Source organism: Chlamydotis macqueenii, chromosome 1 (genome assembly GCF_036417535.1).
Source record: "Chlamydotis macqueenii isolate bChlMac1 chromosome 1, bChlMac1.mat, whole genome shotgun sequence".
NCBI classification, from domain to species: Eukaryota; Metazoa; Chordata; class Aves; order Otidiformes; family Otididae; genus Chlamydotis; species Chlamydotis macqueenii.
In genome coordinates this window covers 54,657,063-54,676,495 of record NC_141556.1, presented here as the reverse complement: position 1 = coordinate 54,676,495, position 19,433 = coordinate 54,657,063, and the positions used below count along the sequence as shown (strand labels likewise).

Genomic DNA, 19,433 nt, shown 5'->3' with positions numbered 1-19,433 from the left:
ATGTTTTTGGGAAAAACAAACAAAAAAACCAACAAAGCTAACAAAAAAAAAAACCAAACAAACCCCTATTACCTTCCACCTGTCCTGTCCAGCCATATTGAACCAGTGCAAGCAACTGGGTGTTTCATGTGCCAATTTACAATCTCTCACAGCCCAGAAAAAAAAAAAAAAAAGAAAGCCAAACCTGAACAAAAATATAACCAAACGTGCACAGACGTGAGGCCAGGAGGTGGCAGGTGAGCTCAGCAGAACGCAAACAAGATTAGCATGACATCTGCAGGACAGCCAGAAGAAACTGGAGAGCTGCAAGGCGAACTGTTTGAAAAGGAGTAGGAATAACTGGTTACTCCTCTTTCCGTGCCCAACGAAAGAGGCCACATTACAAAGTTAAAAGACCAAGATAGCTTCAGAGAGCTGGCTTCAGGAACAGACAGAGCAATGCACACCAAGACACTGCTGTAAGACAAATCATGGAGTGGTGTTCAGAAAGTCAACATAACCAATTAAAAAAAAAATAATAATTACTGCCATAGATCACAGAGCTAGGAGAACAGAGCAGTAGTTCTTCCAAGGAAGTATGTTAATGTCATAATAATTTATCACAGATAACCTAAACACAATGGACAGTTTAACAGCAAGTTACAGAGTGCACCTTTCTATCTGGCTTTTGGAAGGGACATGAATCTATTAATAAGAAATAAATATGCTTGAAGCTCCTCATTCTTTCAGAAGAAACAAGATACACACTCACAATACACGTTTTCACACTGTCACAGCTTTCTATCAAGCTGATGATGCAAGTACCTTACTGCACCTAGAACACGTATTCTGATTTTACAGCTTTTTTTTTTTATAAATTACTTTTTAAATTACCAGGCTGTCAGTAACAAAGGTAATTCTTTCTTTCCTGTGACAACAGAATGGGAACCAGGTGGGAACACAAATTGCTCCCACTTAATAGCAAGAATCAGCTACTAATTTTGATGATCCAGATTAAAAGGCTTATGAGTATCAATTCTCTCATCCATATACTCCTCTTGCTCTTCATAGGATTATAAGTTTTGAAGTTTCTAGACTTCCAAAAACACACTCGATTCAGTGTTGGAACAACTCCACCTATCTTTAGTTGCTTCACAGCATCTAAAAAGGCTTAGAATCCAATCTCCGTATAACAAATGTTTATTCAGAAACAGATAATACATTTTCTTCTCCACCCCCTAATGTTTCCTCCCCCTCCCCCCATTTTTTTTTTTAATAAAACACAGGTGCTTGGTGGGCAATCTAAAAAAAGGACAACAATAGCTCTCTTAGGTCTCCTCCTTTGCTGTTCACACAAAGCACCCTACCAATAATGGTGTCACTGGTTTGCAAACCAGAGAGTACTCTGAAAAACAAGTCCTGCCAAGTCCTCAGTTATTTCCATGGCTAAAAGGGATGCTGTGAGATAGAAGAATGGTTTGCACAAGTTAGATAGAGCTAAGAGTTAATACAGAACAGGAAAGCAAAAGAAACATACGGCTGACCAAGAAATGGAATCTGGACCTACAACCGTTACAGAGTTCATTAAAGTTCAGCAGAGCTGAACAGAATGGATTAGGTTAGCCTCCTAGCTAGAAGGATCAAGTTCAAACCCTGACCACATTCAGGAAGTGGCTCTTAGCCTTCCTCTCTTACAATACAATTTCAACAAATACAAACGAATGGAGCTACCGGGACTTCAAATATCCATGGCAATATGCTGTGCTAACAAAGGAAGTATAGGAAGTGCCACGTAGTGGCCTGTGGCTCCTCACAGATGCCCACTGGCCCAACAACTGTGCTGCTCTGCATCAGACTTGCTTAACACTCCTCTCTATACGTTCCTTACAGACCGCTAGCTGCTCTTCTCTCCACACTCTCTCCCTGAAGCCATGAAGTGCAGCAATCATCCTCCAAATCCATGCATGCAAGCAGCACGCCTGCGTAGCTGCCAAACATTGCCCAAGTGACATCTCTCAAAGAAGTGAGTTCTCAGGTGCTAGAAAGACTGCTTCCTATGTTATTACTGTCTGAAAAAGGGCCCAGCTCCTTCCTTTTTATAGGAGACTGGGTAAGTTAGAAGGTAAGAAAAAAAACAAACAAACAAAAAAAACCACATGTCCCTGTATCAGTAGGAGGATGCAATATAGTCTAATGGGAGTGAAACACCTGGATTTCCTCTAGCTCCAAACACAAGCCTGGTTCTTATTTTTCAGTACAGAAAGAAGAGAGCAACTGAGCCTGACCCTACAGGACTAATATATCCATCGTACAAGCGCCAGAGTGATTCCCCCCGCCCCCTCCACCTCTCTGCATTCCCAGAGCTGAAGCATCCCTCCCATAGCACAATGGGTGGGGGACTTGTACATATATCCTTTCTGCCTGATGTTTCTGTTGGCTGATATACACAGCGGGAAGCTCAGCATGTCACACTTCTCAATGTCACAGCTGCTGAGCAGAAAGACGTCCAACAGCCAGAATAAAGTAGCATGCTACCGAATGCATACAAGTCAAAGAGGCAAGATGGTGCTTCCCATACGGAGCCACACCTAACTTTGTACCCAGTGCAGCAATTTCAGAACCAATGTGGTGTTCTTGCCTGTTGATAATCAAGGGGATGCATCTTTGAGTTAAAGGTCAGTCAGGAGAAAAGAGAAGGAGATCACCACTCCTTCCCTCAAAGTCGATGTGCACTTTTAATGGCCACCTAGGGGCTCTGGAGTAAAGGAGGGAGTTACATGGTATATGCTTGGTAATACATTACTGGCAGAAGGGGGAGGTTATTCTTTTGGAAAAAAAAAATCATGGAAGAGAACTCCAACTATGAAAACAGAAAGTACACACACAAAAGGAAACACTATTGTACAGTAAGGTAGCGATCATAGAAAACAAAAAAATTTAAGGCAGGCAAATGCAAATAACATCTGCACTCCTGCACTTTTCTCATTCCCCAACTTAAATGAGTTTTCCAGTCCACTGCTTGCTCCCTCTTCTCAGAGTTTAATTTTGAATTCTGTGGGCTGCACAGAGGCAGAGACCCCTGAGGATTTGAAGAGTGCCTTCAAGATAGTGTCAGGGTCCACCTCAGCTGGGGGATTTGAGGAGGCGCTTGCACTTGACCGGCGTGGTTCCCCTTCCTTCTTCACTGAAGGTGTATCACTCAATCGGCTGCAGGATTTAAAAAAAACCAGTATTTAACCGCCCATTATGAAATAAAATTTAACACTACGTCTGCATTTATCATTCTCGGTGTTGCCCTTTCCAGTATTAGAGACAGAGGTTTTAAATATGCTTTCCTCACAAGAAAACTTCCTCATCTCAGACTTGTTTTGAGCCTCAGGGCTGGGAACACTATGGAGTCAAGCTATATTGCACTCAGCTCAACATAGAGTGCCACAGAGAGGAAGAGAAGGAGAATATTCATGGGACAATAATTTACCAACAGTTTTCTTCCCCTCAGGTTCTCCTCAAAACAGAACCTGAGGGCTTTGGTTGCAAATGTGTTTGGTTCTTTGGTTCAAAGGACACTTACAGCAATATAGGCTGGTCTGAGGTGATGACATTCCCATTCATATGAAGGTTGCATTTCATTGGTTGACCTAAGCAAACACAATAAAAAGTCCTTGTATAAGAACTGTGGCAAGGCAACACCCCAGAAATACCACACCTCAATGCAAGCAATAGAGTTCCATATGCTGAGGAAGCATCAGAAGGGACAGCCGATACATATTTTGTTGCAAAATCCCAGTAGCAGGAGAGCCACTGAAACATTCAGCACAATATGAAGATTCACACTAATTAAGAAATTACATTTAGGTGCAAGACCCTTAGTAGAGACACAAGAGAATTGCCCATTCTCAGCTGTCTGCTCATCTGACACTTGTAACATCACATATCTAGAGAAAGAAAAAGCATCTATTTCCAGCTAAAAATTAGCAGCTAATTTCAGCCTATAACAACATTGCAAGTGGATCCAGATTAACAATTGCATTGTCCATAGTTTACGGAGAAGCTGATACCAATTGTTTTACAGGTCTGCTTCAAAATGTCTGACTACGCCTTGAGAGTTTTGCAAACGTTAGTTTTACTTGTACTTTGCAAACAGCTATCCTGTACGCAGGTAAAGCCTTCCTGAGGACTATCTAGCTCTCCGCACTGGACTGGAAACAAAAGAAATTTAATCTGGAAGTCAGACCAGCAGAATTCATCAGGAGCTTTGAACAGTTTCTTTCTAGGAAAATGTTTGTTTCTGGTTTTTTTTTTTTTAATTTTTATTTCACTTAAATAAACTATGCATATATTCAGCTAGTTACATAGAAGCAGATTACATTGTCTAGCTCTTGAAGTGATTTCCTAGGATTTCCTCTCTCTTGGTAGCACACGAGCACCTGAGATGCTTTTGAACCCTCTCCTGAGGTAGAAAAGTTTTTGTTGATTTATCTATCCTAAATGCAACTCTGGCCTCAAACTTACCATCTAAGCACCTGTTGTTGTATTTCTTATATGCTGTGATAGCATCTTCTTTCTTCACAAATACTACCTCAGCCACTCCTGGGTGCACCAGCCGGGCTCGCTTCAGAGCGCCACACACACAGAATAACTCCTGAGGGCAGAGAGTTAGTTATGACCACAGTCACATCAAAGGTACCATTTCAACCAAAAACACTGACTGAGAAAGGCTTTGTTTCCCAGTTCCACCACCCATCCCACTTAGTAAATACATGGCAGAATCCAGTCACATACTGTGTTTGCTATGGTATTAGTACTTGGCATTAGTAGTGAAGGTTGCACAAAGCTCCATACTGCTACCAACGCAAGCAGAAAAGTTCAAAGCCAGTATTCTATCTTGTTTGTCACACATGAAGACCAAGCTCTTTCTCAGCATGTTGAGAATGGAAGTGCCTAGATAATTTGGAAGGGGGCATAAATTCGAGGAGAACACCAAGCATCATTTGGCACGAACTCTAAATGATGTTGGGTACCTCACTTCACCCTAGAAATGGGATTTTGTCCAATCTTAAGGACACACTTTTTTAAAGAAGTGAAGAAAAAAAAAAAATCAGGAACTCTCAAAGTTTTTCCAAGGAAAGTAAACCCACATCATATACCTCTTTATTGCATGCACCATAGATCAAGTGATTTATCAAAAGAGGTAGGATAAGGGAAGGAAGCTTCACTCATCCCCAGTTCAGCAGTAAGCAACACTCACAACAATGTCTTCCTCTGTTACTCGAGGATGCAGATTGTTTACGGTCATCTTTGTGCCTTCCAAAGGGCTGAACACCAGCTGCCAACACAAATGCATCACATAAAGGTCAGAAATGCAGCAAGAAAGACAGCATACCAGGGAAAGCATTAAAAAAGTCACTAAAAGGATGTCTGGGAAAGTCTGTACACACGTACGGAAAGGAGAGAGCTACAGCTAGTAACAGGAAGTACCAATGCTTACAAAAGCCCAGCTCATCTGATGTTGAAAAGGAGCCCCTTTTCCACACTAATTTCTCTCTGAAGTAACTTTTCTCTTTCATTCCCAAGTATAACACTAACTTAATCCACACACATACACAGTACTCCCTGGTCATGCCCACACTTTTAAGCACATGTGTCTGCCCCAAAACATGGCTCCAGCCTCTCAAGAGCCTGCTGAGCTCAACATATCTGGGAACACCTGGTAGGTTACCTGTACTCAATATCAGGTAGTTTGTCTACAAACTGCCCAAGAGATCTCAAGTGGATAGCAAGAAATTGTATTTGGAAGAATCCTGTTTTTCTCCTTGCTAACAGGAGCAGGCAGAAGACAACATTACTAGTAGTGTTAAAACACTATTCCTATGGACCTAGAAGCCACCAAGGAGGGTCCAAACAACAACTGCCACCTCCCCGTGTCATGGATTCCTCCAGGACCATGTGCTCCCATGCTGAAGAGAAAAGTTGAGAGAACCAAGATGCACTACCTGAGAATTCTCAGTCTCTCAATAAACACACACAAAAAAAATGATGTTTAGACAGGTTTCAAATCCTTGGGACATGGGTTGCAGTTATCAGAATAAGCTTGATGGAGTCTCAGAAATAATGGTGGGAGGCAGGCAGAAATGAGCTGTTTGCATGACCGATAAACAGCAAGTTTCAGATGTTTCAGAGACTGCTATGAAGAGCATCTCTCACTTCCCTGAGCTCACCTCAACAGGTGCCGGTTCTTTTGGAGGCTCCTCCTTTGTCACTAAGGTCCGGGACACGTTTGTCAAGGCCTTTGTCCGCATAGGAGAGGGAGGTGCAGGTGGAGCTGTGTACGTATCATTCTGGACCACTTTAGTCAGGGGAACAGTCTTGGACAGAGAGAATTTATTGCCGCTCAGCCCAGTCTACAGGAAGAAAGAATAAAATACCTCTGAGAGCTGCAGGCTACCGAAGCCATCCCTCTTTTTCAAGCACCAACAGGAGAGCATTACTAGCATGCACTAAGAACTGCGTGTCCTTCCCGGTATCAAAACCACTACAGTGCTAGAGACTTTCAGCTCTGAGGCAAAAATCAACTAAAGTTTCTGTGCATATGTTTATCCCAGAAGAGCACTTCCCTCACTAATGAACACTTTTTAGATTCATGTTCTTCTTAAATGAACTTTAGCAGTGCAATTCGAATTTGAAATATTTTATCCAAAGATTTTCAAGTACTTTATGAAGTGTTCACAAAGATTGCTCATTAACAACAGGATTGAGCTGCCCTAGTACAAACAGCAGCACTTTTTCAGAAACACCAAGCTAAGGCACACAAAGACATGAAGTGTAACCTTTCTAGTCGCAACTACCTGACTTTAAAGCCAAACTAAAAATTGTGCTTGGTAACTGCTGTGAACACTGGAAATAACGTAACTCCTGTAAAACAAAACAAAACCCCAAACCAAACCGAACAAACAAAAAAACAGAAAAAAAAACAGTAAGGCTGTTTTTAAGGATTACAAATGGCCAGGAGCTCTATTCTGAATACTCTCATGAAAAAAAAAAAACAAAACCGAACAACAAAAAAAAGAACAGGGGATAATTATTGCACTAGACTGCCTGCGTGATGGTAAAACCACAGAAATTTGCTTTCTCAGAACCACAGAATAATTTAGGGCAAACCTATGTTCAATCCCCATGTCTGAAACAGGGCTAATTTCAAAGACACATCAGGTTGGCTCAGGGCCTTAGGCCTTATCCAGTTAAACTCTGAATATCTGAGAACGGCAATTTCACAGCCTCTCTGTGTCCCTGTGCCAGAGCCTGACCCATACTCTGAGAATTGCACAACTCACTCCCCCGTATCTAACTAGAATATCTTTTGCTGCAGCACATTTGTTGGTTCATCTTCTCCCGGTTCACTCCTGAAAAGGACCTGGCTTTTGCCTTTTCTATGACCACATATTAGAGCAGACAGATCTCACTACAGCCTTCTCTTCATGGCCTTAAGTGATGCTGCTCTTTAACCTTCCCCTCACATACCATGCAGTGCAGCCCTCTGACCACCCTGTTGTACTAGCTCCAGTCTCTCAGCATCTGTCTTGTATCGCAGAGTCCCAAAATGAGCACAGTACTCCAGGTACGTTCTCAAAATGCCCAACAGATGGGAATAATTATCTTCCTTGATTTGCCGGTTATGATCTTACCAATATACAATCTACAGTTGGCCTTCATTGCTGCAAGGATGCATTGCTAACTTATTCTTAGTGTATCACCCAGCAGCAGCTCCCCCAGGCTCTTTCCTATGAAGGAACTTTCTAGCCAGTCAGTTCTCAGCTTAAGTTGCAGAGGGTTAGCCCATCCCAAAAGCAGGACTTCGCATTTGTCTGTGTTGAAATTCCATCTTCTCCAGAGCATCAGTAACTCCCCAACAAGCTGCCAACTAAGATTTTGCATGGCAAGAGATTACCTGCTTTAATGTCCCATCTCTAGAAGCAGCAGAAAGCTTCCCTTGCTTGCCTGCTCATATGGTAACAAGATAGGTTCAAAGCACTTCCCCACCAAGAAGAAAGTCAAGAGCTAACAAGCAGCAACCTGCCAGCAAGGGAGAAAGCACACATCCTGGCGGCAAAAGGCCTGTAAAACCACAGTTAGCCTAAAAGGACTCTATCCCAAAAATAACACTAGAAGCACTGGCACAAAGGGAAGGGTGGGGTGAAGAGCAAACATTTCAGGAGAAAGCATCGTTTACATACTTTAAAAGAACATAAGCCCTGTAAAGCTGCAGCCTGTCTGTCCACCCAAATTGAGCATGGCGTGGTGGGGACTGTTCAGATAACCCCTTACCGCGTTGTGCAGGAAACTGTTTGCGGTGGTGATTTTCATCTGTTTGCTAGTAAGGGGAGAGACACTTTCATCATCATCTTCCATGTCATATAGACCCTGAAGAAAAGCAAGGTAATAGTTTACGACGAGGTAGATTTAATCTAGACATAATTTCCAAAATAAGTAGTTTTCCCCTGCCTTCAGCCTTCAGGTAATGAACATAACTACATGGGACTTTACTCCTCTCCTTGCAGCTTGGGGACACAGAGCTGAAGGTATGCAAATCCACTTCAAAACATCAGTGTAAAAACTACCAAACTTCTTTTCCAGAAATGCCACAGTAGAGCTGTTTCCCTAGGTGTACTGAAACCACATACAGATTTCTCTCTAGAGGAATCCAGACCCCTTCAGGACTGCTGAAACCACATTAATGGAATAAAGCCTCAGTGTCTTACTTTTTAGCACCCTGCTACTTTTGAAGTTGAAGCCTGTGCATATGATTTTTTTTTTTAATTAACCAGATGCCTGCCAAATATATCTGAATCAAATGTTCCTTTTGAATAGCCTGCTTTCCTCAGCACAGCACATATCCGTCTGGCACTAGAAAACACTGCACTAGAAGGTTTACTGAATGAATAATTAATTTCCCAGTTCAACTTAACATTCACAGCCCTGCCTTAAAACACTTTGGCTAACTCCTACACAATTATTTTTTCAGATACTCTAAATAATGTTAAGAAAAAGTCTATACACATATGTCACTGCCCATAACATAAGAAGTCACAACTCAAAACATTAATAGAAAGGCGAAGAAAAATGGAGAGATTAGCAATGAGAGCTTGCAAAATAAGTGGGTTGTCCTAGTCAGCAAGATTCTGGTTCACAAACAGGAAAGTTGTTCCAATCACAGAAATGCTATGAAGGAAAAAAACCAAAAGGGATAGTAGAACAAAGGAGAATTGTGCAGAAAAGAACTGGGGAAAAATGCTAGCCAACAGGACAATGAACCTGAGTTTGAGACAAAGTGAAATGGATGCAAAGCTTCTAGTGATGAGGTCAGAATAACGATGATACTTCCTTAAGTGAGAGCGTCTGTGACAGGTGAGGGTGGCAAGTCAATGTAGAGGTAACATACACAAATAGCTAAAGTTACCATAATCAAGGCAAAAAAAAATCGAAACAAAACTGGACAGTTTTCCAATATTTCATATAATACGTTATGTATACAGACAAAAAATGAATTAAGTAATAAACCCATGTAATTCCTCTCTGAAAGCACAGTAAGGTGGTAACGGGGCTGAATGGCTGGGGATTGTGACAAAGGCCTTTAAAATTGATCCCAGAAGAGACAGCACAAATTCTAGAGTTTTCCTCAAGTCTGATTGATAAGGGATATGGCAACTTTAATAGTACATCAGAATACCAGTTAATATTATTCACTATCAGATTTCCAGCAGGAACCCACAGCTGGGATTTCACAGGAAGGTTATACCCTCTTCTACCTCACTGTAGAATATTTGACCATGTACAATCATATCCATTCTCTGAAGAAGCTGGTAGGATGATGAATCAAAGCAACAAAAACTTGATCTCATGTGGTGTCCCTGAGAAATTTACAGAAAGACATCAGAGCTAAAGGTCACAATCTCTAGGAAAAAAAAAAAGTTAGCACATACACGTAAAAATTGGGAATACCTACTTTACGTTCATATAACACATAAGGAATCAGATCAATTAGACTAAATGAAAACCTCAATTACCTTAAAAGTATCTTAACCATACAAGAAGAGAGAGCAAAGCTGTTAGAGGACTTCCAAACATTTTTCTTTCCTACTTAAAGTTTTCTTTGCACCTGCCAATGTTTATGGACACCTTCTTTCCTCCCAAAGGTAACAAACAAAGAGCACAGAGCAGGCACACACCTGTTTGTGTGTATGGCTGTTCACCACATTGATCCTCATTCCTGCTGGATGAGAGTGTCCAGGAACTGGAGCTTTCTGCTACAGTTAAGAGAGAAAGAATGAATGCATTAAACACTACAGTCCACCAGATCCCCACTTCAGATCAGAGCTGTTAGTGGATACCCTAAGAACACTTAAATAAAACTCACTCTCCTGCTTTTGAAAAATACCACCACAATATGCTATTAGATAACATCTGTGTTTCCTGTAATATGTTCAATACAAGATAGCTTCCCTTAGTCAAAGAAATTAAAACCTAAGGCCATGCAGAGAAACTGATTCAATTTACTTGAGTTTTAGTCCAAGACTGATGGGAAGGGGACTTAACTCCAGCTCGGCCAGCACTGATTAGATCTACATTTCTATCAATACAAAATATGAATGGGTTAAATCAGTAAGTAAACTTCTCTTCTTCCATGCTACAGGGAACCAAAGATACCATTTTTCATCAAACTCAGTACGTTGGGACACAATACAATTTAGTTCCATTCCATTTCAAAGAAGAAGTATATACTGTCCCTTCACACTAGCACTGGAATAAGTTGTAGCGGAACAAAATGATGCATGGGGTAGTGTAGCTAACCCTTCTGCAGCCTGTTATCCTGTGAAACAGGGAAACCGCAACAGTAGTCGTCTAGTCAGGGAATGTAGGAATGTAGCTGTACTAATCAACAACCGAAATAAAGCAGCAGCTCTCTCAAAAATGCCCTTTTGGTTTTTGAGAAAGCTGGAAGGTCTCCATTACAAAAAAGAATGGGTCTTCTTACAGAAATATTCCATACAGGCAGTAAAATCTTCAGATCTGCATCTTCTCTAGACTGTAACTTACACCACAGCACCCTCATGTTTCAATTTGCTAATCAATTAAAAAACAAGGGCAACTGTCCTACAGAAACACCAGTGGAGTCATGGAAATTTTTTGGGTTTCAAAGACTTTTTCCTTCCTTTATGAGAAACAAGACCACAGTAAAGAACACTAGGGCTGTGTGCTGCATCCCAGATCAAAACACTTTAGTTTGATTTTGCTCCCACATTTGGGAAGACAGGAATACCATAGGCAATTTGCAATTTTGGTGTAAATCTTAAAAAAAAAAATTAAAAAGTTGCTCATGTGCACAGTTTTGTCTACAGTCTTAATCACTATTATATCTGACAATATTTTTTCTTGTAATATGTTGTCTAACAAACAGAAAGTACTGTAGGTCAAACCAAGTTATTAAAAAAAAAAAAAAGAAATAATAATCAGGTCAGAGCAAACTGCTGCTGTACCAAGTCTCTGGAAACTATTTTAACTCCTAGAAACTTTGTAGAAAGTGTTCAACTCCTAATGGCTGATGGGGGTGATTTGGCTTAGAAGGACACCATGAGTATTAATTACCCTACTAATTAAAGACTACTGAACAGACTGCTCTGTTGCTCTGCGATTAGCCTTTCTTACTGCCACAAGAGTCCTTTCTCTTTCTTAGGTCAGCCTGGCAGTAAACCTGCAGAGTAATGGGAAATGTCCTAGGCTAATTTACAGAGCAAAACCCACAGCTGAACAGAAAGCAGACTCATCTAGGCTTTCAAACCCATAAGAATAGGAGATTTTCTGGGTATGCGTAAGCACACTGTTGATCTTTGGAAGCAGAAAAATGAAAGAGGCAGGCTAAGAACTGCAGTTACATGCTTGTAGAGGTAAGAACAAAACCACTCCTCAAACAACAATCCTGACAGTCTGGAAACTTCTCCTGTTACTCTACTCAACACACACATAGTTCAACAGTAGTTGTTACTCAGATACTTTTGCTAAGAATCAAGTTACTGTGCACACAGCAAAGCAAAATTAGAAAACTGTCAAAGGAAATCAGCAGGTTAGGGCGATCAACTGATTATACCGCAATCGAAATAAATCTTGAGCCTCAGCAGGAATGTATCCTGTAATCAGGCAACTCCCTAGAAGCCACGGCTTTCCTGAAAGCCAGACAAGCAGAAATAGAGAAACTGTAGAAGGGCTCATTGAATTTTAGATCTTCTTAGATATAAACATAGCTGTGTATTCTAAACTGCTGTCCCACCCCTAGGATAAACCAGTTATCTATACAGGACAATCCACCACATCAGACTTGCAAGGAGGGGTGGTATAAGAACAACAAAAAATGCATACATTTTATTTGTATTTAGGTGGGAGATAAACTACTTAACCATTCAAAACAACTACTTTAATGCTGACAGCAGCACTGCTTTAGTCTTTATTGGGCCCAAAATTCAAATGAAAGCTAGGATTCTACAAAAAGCCCCAGGCAGCTGCAAGGACACCCAAAAGGATCTGAATCCTGCCCTACAGGCTGAACTGAACTGTATCACCATCACTTCTATTGTAGACACGTGAACAGATTAATCTACTGTCATTTCTACTAGACGGCTGTAGAATAACCGAGGGGCTCAGAGGCAGCTTGCTTGACCTACTTGGATAGTTTTGGTGATTTTCACAGCTGGATTTACTGTCCCCATAGTTGGGCTGACAGCAGCTGGACCACTCCTTTTTAAGCTGATCTTCTCTCTGGCATCCACCACTTTGGTCACCTTTTCAGCAGCGACACTTTGCTGCTTACGGGAATTCAACATCTCTCGAGCATCCTGCACCTTCCCTTTGATTTTGAACCGAGCGTCTTTTTGAACCAGTTTTTCACGGGCATCTTTAACCCCTAGTTTGTGCCGGGCATCAGTGAGTCCTATCTTCTGTCGGGCATCAAACGTCCGCTGGAAGCTGACAGCTGGTGATGGTCTATTTAGAAGGTTTTGCTGGACACCAATGCGAGATCTTACACCTCCAAACACTGGCCTTGTGTTGAGCCTGGGGTGGGGGAGAGGAGGAGGAGGAAAAAAAAAAAAAAAAAAAAAAGTGTGTTTCAGACATTGTAAGATGCGATACAGTATCAATAAAAGTATTTGTGTTGTTGCAAACAAAAGCTCATTATTACCGCACAAAAATCCGCTCAGGTTAGATATCCAAATACAACAGTAGAGCTCCTAAGCTGTTTCACGCTGGATTTTACTTTCCACATAAACAGCTAAGGAACTGATTTCCAAAATCCATCCTTAAGCCCACATTTCCAAACTTAAGTAAAGGGTCTGATTTCAGTTGTGCTAAGTACATACTACATTTAAACAAAATTCATCAACAGCTTAGGTACTTTGGGGAAACCTTTGAAGACAACAGAAACAGACTTTCTAGCTTTAGGACTGAGCAGGTCTGCTGGAGCATCTTTTGTAATACGTCCTGCGACAAAGGAAACATGGAACTACACCTGATTTCAAGAATTCTGGGCAGCAAGTTCAAATTTGTGGGAGTGTAGAAGCTTGGATTTTAGGATGTACAAGCACCAGTACCAATCACAGTTCAAAGCCATCAGTTTCAAAGTTGCTTAACTGCCAGCAAGAATACTCATCAGTCAAATTACTTTTTAACATCCCTGCCTCTTCTGTAATCTACTAACAGAACTGCTGCACTCAATGGCCTTTACTTTTTAAGCATATCATCATGACAATACTGAGCACAGAAAGATAGCCCACAGAAGGACTGCGTTTCTACTTGTACACAAACATCACCAAGAAGCAGACAATTATGGAGTGGAAGCTGAAAATAGCTTCTTGTTACAGGTCTGATTCACTTTTTCAAAATATGCCGTAAAAGCAAATGGCTTGTCTATTTTTTTAATACAGTTCCTCCTTTAAGTATTTTTTTAAGGCTTCATTTTTCCCCACTGGGTTTCTTCTTCTTCTTTTTTTTTTTTAAAGATGACAAAGTGGTAAGAGAAATTTTAAAATTAAGATACTGAAAAAATATTCTTGCTGTTGGCCTTTTAAAATTCAAAACAAGCTGCAGAGAGCGACAGTGTTCATTTGCTTTCTGAAATGTATTGTCCAGCATTATGGAGTCTGAAAGTAGATATCTAGAATACATTGTAATAGTCAAAAGGCTAACATCACAAATTCAAATGACGATGCAATTTGAATTCTTCCTACAGCTTTATATCAATATTTCCTGACGTAACCCTATAATCTTAACATTATTTAGTGTCATGTACTTTCAGTGGAAAGATCTGTTTAAAAAAAAAAAAAAAGTGAAAGACTGAACCTCCACTTTTGCCTTTTTCATTCTTGTGTCCAGACAACTGGAGAGCTAGGACTAGGGTCCCATTTTGTTACCTAGCTAAGAATCCTCATACAGCTTAAGTACACTAGCTAGAAGAAATATGAGCATTATTAAGACCATTTATTAAAATATATCCAGAATTACATGGAAGACTAACAGTAACCATAAAGCAACAGCCACAGAACAAGACTTCCCTTGCAATTTAAAAAGCATTAATTTAGCTATGTCGAAAGCATTCAGTTAGAGTGCTGCAGAAGGGCTTGATGAGTGGTTCTTTTTAATGAGCATAAAAGAAGTCAAAGTAAAACCAGCAATATATGCATCAGCACTTAAGCTAGAATTAGTTAAAACTGTTAATGACATGAACTAATGAAATCCATTAAGAAACTCTGTACCAAAGATTACAGTCTCAGAAGGCTTGTATTTATCCTAATAAGCAACTCTTTTCCATAGAAAATTGCTTACCCTATAACAGCACTAATTCTTTAGGGATTTTGTGCCACAGTACCTAAAATAAAAGGGAATCTCAAACATCTAATTCACTTTCTAGAACTCCAAGTTCTGGCTTGAATATTTTTGTGAATTAGTACATTAAATAGGTGAAGATTTTTCTGATATTTCATCTGAACAGTATAGATATAACGATTTAAGTTTATTCAATTCATCCAGCCTTCATAAACTCAAGTTAGCTACCTCCGAAATCTTATAAAGCAAGCTAAACATGACAAACAAGAGAAATGCAAGGCACAAAAATTCCTACGGTGCTGCAGAGGGATTACTGTTCAGCAAATAAAAGCAGGAAGAATTCCTGGAAGAAATGAGAGTTAAGGAGGGATTTGACAAAGGAGAAAGGAGGTGCTTGGCATATTAAGCAGCATAAGACTGTTCCAAATACGAAGGATAACATGAATGAAAGCACAAAGCCAAGGCCTTGTCTAGACTAGGATTTAAATATGTGTTTGAATGTTTTGCTAGTATATGTCATCAGCTAACTTTCAAAATACTCCTGTAGACATACAAGTGTAGACAGAGTTAAAGCCCAAGATTCCCCAATGACCATTAAATCAAAAAGAGGGGGGAAAAAAAGGCACACTTGGCTAACATAGATGGGCAGAAATCCGTGGACAAGATCTTCAGAAGCACCAAGAGACTACGTCAAAAGGGCAGATGAAAAGCTACCAACAGAGAAGCCAGGTAAGAACCGTGAGCAGCTGTAACTAAGAGTACATGGCCCAGCCTACACTGGAGACACCTGCTATACAAAGAAAGAGTCTAATCTTGTAGCTAATTTGTAACACACTCCACATCCACACAAGCATTTCAAACAATGTGTCAGAGCATCATTAACTACTCTACAGAGACTACAGTTTCCAAGCGTCAAGAAGCAATTTTGACGAAGCCACTGCAGCCTGAAGCCTCGCCTGTGCGGATCCCGATCAGCTTTTGCTACAGTTACGGCTCCCCGTGGCACAACTACAACCTCCCACGGCCATCCCGCAATGCACCCTGCCGCCCCTCAACGCGCCGCTGCCGGGAGCTGCGGGGGGGGACCCGGCACCCCCAGGGCACCGCCTGACGAGGAGCTGCAGCCCAGCAGCGGCTCCCGCTGCAGACACAGGGCAGCCCGGATACCGAGGGGGCTCGGGGGTGGGGGGCGCCGAGACCCCGCTTATCCCGGCTTGGGGAGCAGCACTGGGCTAATCCGGGTGGAGAAGCAAGAGGTAGCGGGGAAAGGGGGGGTCGGAGGCACTCGGGAAGCGGTGGGCTGTGCCAGGGATCTCGGGAGAGACGAGAGGGGCTGAAGAGAGGCGGTGGGCAGGGCTGCCCCGCCGGGGCCAGAGCCCAGGAGGCAGCGCCAGGCACAGCGGGGTGGGGGGGGGGGGGCGGGGGAGGCAGACCCCCGCCCCAACCCGCCCCAGCCCCGAGCGACGGCCAACACCACCAATCGCCATCAAAGGCGCGACCCCGCAGACCAACGCCTAAGCCAATGGGAAGGCGAGAGCGCCGAACAGGGCCGGGCCGCGCTGAGGCAGGCTGTAGCCCGCAGCCTCCGGAGCGGAACGACCAGAAGGGAAAACAGAGGAGCTACCGAAGGCCGCTGGGCCCGGGGCGCTGCCCTCCTGACCGCTCACCTGCCTTTCACCGTCACACCGCGTTTCCGTATGAGCTCGTCCAGGGAGAGGTCCGCCATCTTGTCGCGGGGCTCAACGACAAGACGCAGCGAGCGAGACCCGGAGATGACATCATACCGCTTCCGCTCCTCGCCCCGCCTCCGGCCTCGCCCGAGTGCGCGACGCGGGGAGGGGCGAGAAGAGCATCCCACAACTCCCAGCGGCACCGGGGCCCCTCATTTACATACGGCGCCGGCACGTCCGTAGCGGTTCGGCCCGTGGCAGCGGTTATGCGGCGCAGAAGGGGAAAGAGACGGTTACAGCTGTTAGAACAACGGAAAATTAGGCTGTGCGCAGAGGGAGCGTGCGCGGGAGCTCCTCGCCCTGACCTACAGAGCTAACGCGCAGGGTCGTCCCTACAGAGGGGAGGGGTAATAGTTATGCCTTAAACTTATGAGTAAGGAAAATAACGACCCGGGGTGACGCCCGGGTCCTCACTGCCAATGTGAGATGAATTTTTGCGCGGGTACAGGTCGCCCCCGGGTGCCCCGCTTACTTCGCGGGATGCCCGGGTGCCGTGATCTGCCCGACCCTCTGTGCAGCGAGTACCAACGACAGAGCCGGCGGAGGGAGGTGGGACACCGGTTTCCCGGTCTCGAAACAGTCTCTCGCCCGGGTGCGTTTCGCGTTGTGACGCAGAACTTCACGAAATCGCTTTAAAAGAAACAGAAACCCGAACTGACGGCTGCCCCGCCCCGCCCCGCCCGCTGCGTCCGCTTTGTGCGTAACGCGGCCTGAGCGGGCCTGACGGTCTTCGCGGGGCTTGGAAATGCATCGCCAAAACCTTCCTAACGCTTCGTCCGCCTGCAGGAAGTGATCCTTGTTGGCTGCCGGGGCACTCGCCTGTCCTGCCCAGCCAGAGAAGGGACGCGCTCGCTTCCTCCTAAGCCTCAGCTCGCAGCCGGCTCTGTTAGTGCGCTTGTCCTGGCAACGAGGGCTGGCACTGCTACTGTGAGCCTCTCAGCAAGCACTTGAGAATTTTAGAAAGAGGCCAAGGGACAAGCAACAAATCCCCATGCTCGCTGACCCCTCCGTTCTCTCACCAAAGCGTTCTGCGTCTGTGAAATAAATGAAAGTAAGTCACAGAGAGAGAAAAGGTCAAAGCGCAGCAAACAGCTGAGCAGATACCCATCGATTATAACCGCTGGCACACTTCTCTGCCAGAAGATACCCTGCCCTCCAGGAACCGGTGCTCTTTGGGTTATGGAGCGATAGATGGCAGCTATGCACAAGTCTGAGGCCTCAGATGTTGTCTGGGTGTCTCCCAAAATGACCTAGCTAATGCAGCGCAAGCTCTGTTCACCAGGAGCACTGGGCACGTCGAGGTTACGGGATGTCGGTGCTGCGGAGCGTGGGAGGTAAAGTGCAGGCTCAGAGATTCTTCAACTCAGAACAAGTGACAGACTTGTGCAGAAGATGCAGGAAAAGCCAAAAGCAGGATGCTTTCCATTTACCCTCTGCAGCTGGCCGTGCCGTTTACTAGCAGGTAAAGTGAATAACCAGGTCTGGACAGTGGCCCGAAGAGAGAGCTCTCAGGAACACCCCAGAAGCTGGGGGAGGTCGCTGCCTGCTACATTCTTTACGCTGTGTTTCAGCGCTGTGTCTCAGGTCTAACCTTCACCGCTCTCATTTCAGTGAGGATACTAGAAAAGCTGTTTTCCTGGACAAGTTGTAGGGTTGGGTGAGAGAACTGGAGCTTTGAGCGTGCTACTGATTTTCCAGTCAATGTCTCTACCAAGATACGAGTGATATTTTTAAATTCCACTGGGAACAGGCTCTTTCACCCCTCTCCAGACAATGAAGAGAGCAGAAGGGAAGAGAACACCTGGGCTGGGTCTTTGATGGGAGCAGACAGACAGATCTCCCACCAAAGTCTAAAGGACTGAGATAGCAACTAGTGGCGTCCTACAGAGCTGAAGAAAAGTCATTGTGCCTCAGCTCCAGGGGTAATCCTGCATCACTGGTAGGATAATAGTGTAACACAGAGGAATCCTTTCTGGATACCAGGTGGAGGATCTAACCCACTTGGCAATGTGAATTCATTTGTACAGAGCTCCTGTCTTGCAGGAGACTTTGTCTCCGTCTGGGATGAAAAAAACTTAGACTCCCATCATTTGCCGTCTGTCTGTGAGATGTAAGATGTAGAGATGTGGGTAGACTTGTCCCTCTTCTTCCGGATGAAGATTCTATGAGCAGGGAAAGGATTTCAGGGTCTCCACTGAGATTTGAACAAAGTCTAGGTCAGAACTCTCTTAGCTTGGTTCAGACGGAAACAAGACCAAGTGAGGGGGAGGCTCGTGCGTGGTTGTGTTGACTGATAAAAAGTGAGGGGAGGAGGAGGTGGTGGGAAACACAACACACTTCTTTGGCCGTGGAAGAGTCCACTTGTCCCCAAGAGGTAGAGAGTGGAAGAAGAAGGAAGGGAGAACAACATTTCAGCAGTAACAGTGTTACATGACATAAAATGATTAAGCGATACAATTTTAGAACAATATGGTTTTTGAAAACTGTAGAAATATTAGGCAGCTTTTGCTATCCATATAACTGCAGTCACATAGGCTAAATTTCATATGTAATCTATTAATCCTGGTAGTTTTAGGATTGTCAGGAAAAAATATTATTATGTTTGTTAAAAGTTAGCCTAGCATATCTGGGGTAATTAAGAGGGATGGTAGAACAAAGGTAGGCCTCCAGGATGCAGTGTACAAGAGGCCCTGAGCCAGTACTTTGGAGGCAGAGAAGATCAAGGAACACCATGACCTGTTCTCAAGACTGTAGATGGAGATTTTAAGGAGGGTTCAACCAGCAGATTTGAGGAGGGGGTGCTCTGAGACCCCCGGGCCCACCAGATGACCCTCAACTCAAAAGACTGAGCATGAGCAA

General features: G+C 43.6%; 1 protein-coding gene and 1 non-coding gene across 5 annotated transcripts; one reads left to right on the top strand and one right to left on the bottom strand.

Annotated features, from left to right (window-relative positions):
• Positions 1-1,163: 1,163 nt before the first annotated feature.
• Positions 1,164-16,620, bottom strand: POLDIP3 (DNA polymerase delta interacting protein 3). Of its 4 annotated transcripts, none has more exons than XM_086751737.1 (10): positions 16,512-16,620; positions 12,690-13,077; positions 10,203-10,280; positions 9,783-9,884; positions 8,302-8,397; positions 6,198-6,380; positions 5,228-5,305; positions 4,492-4,621; positions 3,551-3,617; positions 1,164-3,186 (listed from the first exon to the last, which is right to left on the bottom strand). In XM_086751737.1, the coding sequence occupies exons 1-10, from the start codon at positions 16,568-16,570 to the stop codon at positions 3,012-3,014; spliced, it is 1,356 nt and encodes a 451-aa protein (XP_086607863.1). In that variant the 5' UTR covers positions 16,571-16,620; the 3' UTR covers positions 1,164-3,011. The 4 variants fall into 4 exon arrangements, with proteins under 4 accessions (XP_086607863.1, XP_086607871.1, XP_086607882.1 ...); XM_086751745.1 differs by having other exon boundaries at positions 10,203-10,277; XM_086751756.1 differs by lacking the exon at positions 9,783-9,884.
• Positions 16,621-16,930: 310 nt separating this feature from the next.
• On the top strand, positions 16,931-17,079 carry LOC147602102 (U12 minor spliceosomal RNA). The gene has a single exon (XR_015257580.1). It is a non-coding gene; the product is annotated as a U12 minor spliceosomal RNA (small nuclear RNA).
• The last annotated feature ends 2,354 nt before the right edge of the window (positions 17,080-19,433 follow it).

What these genes read in the sequence shown, in the direction of transcription:
- POLDIP3 (XM_086751737.1), bottom strand. Translation starts at nt 16,570, where the DNA reads ATGGCGGACCTCTCCCTGGACGAGCTCATACGGAAACGCGGTGTGACG. An exon ending in GGTGTGACGGTGAAAGGCAG is followed by an intron (nt 13,078 to 16,511) that starts GTGAGCGGTCAG and finishes CCCCCACCCCAG; the next exon opens with GCTCAACACAAGGCCAGTGT. An exon ending in TCAGACCAGCCTATATTGCT is followed by an intron (nt 3,187 to 3,550) that starts GTAAGTGTCCTT and finishes TAAATCCTGCAG; the next exon opens with CCGATTGAGTGATACACCTT.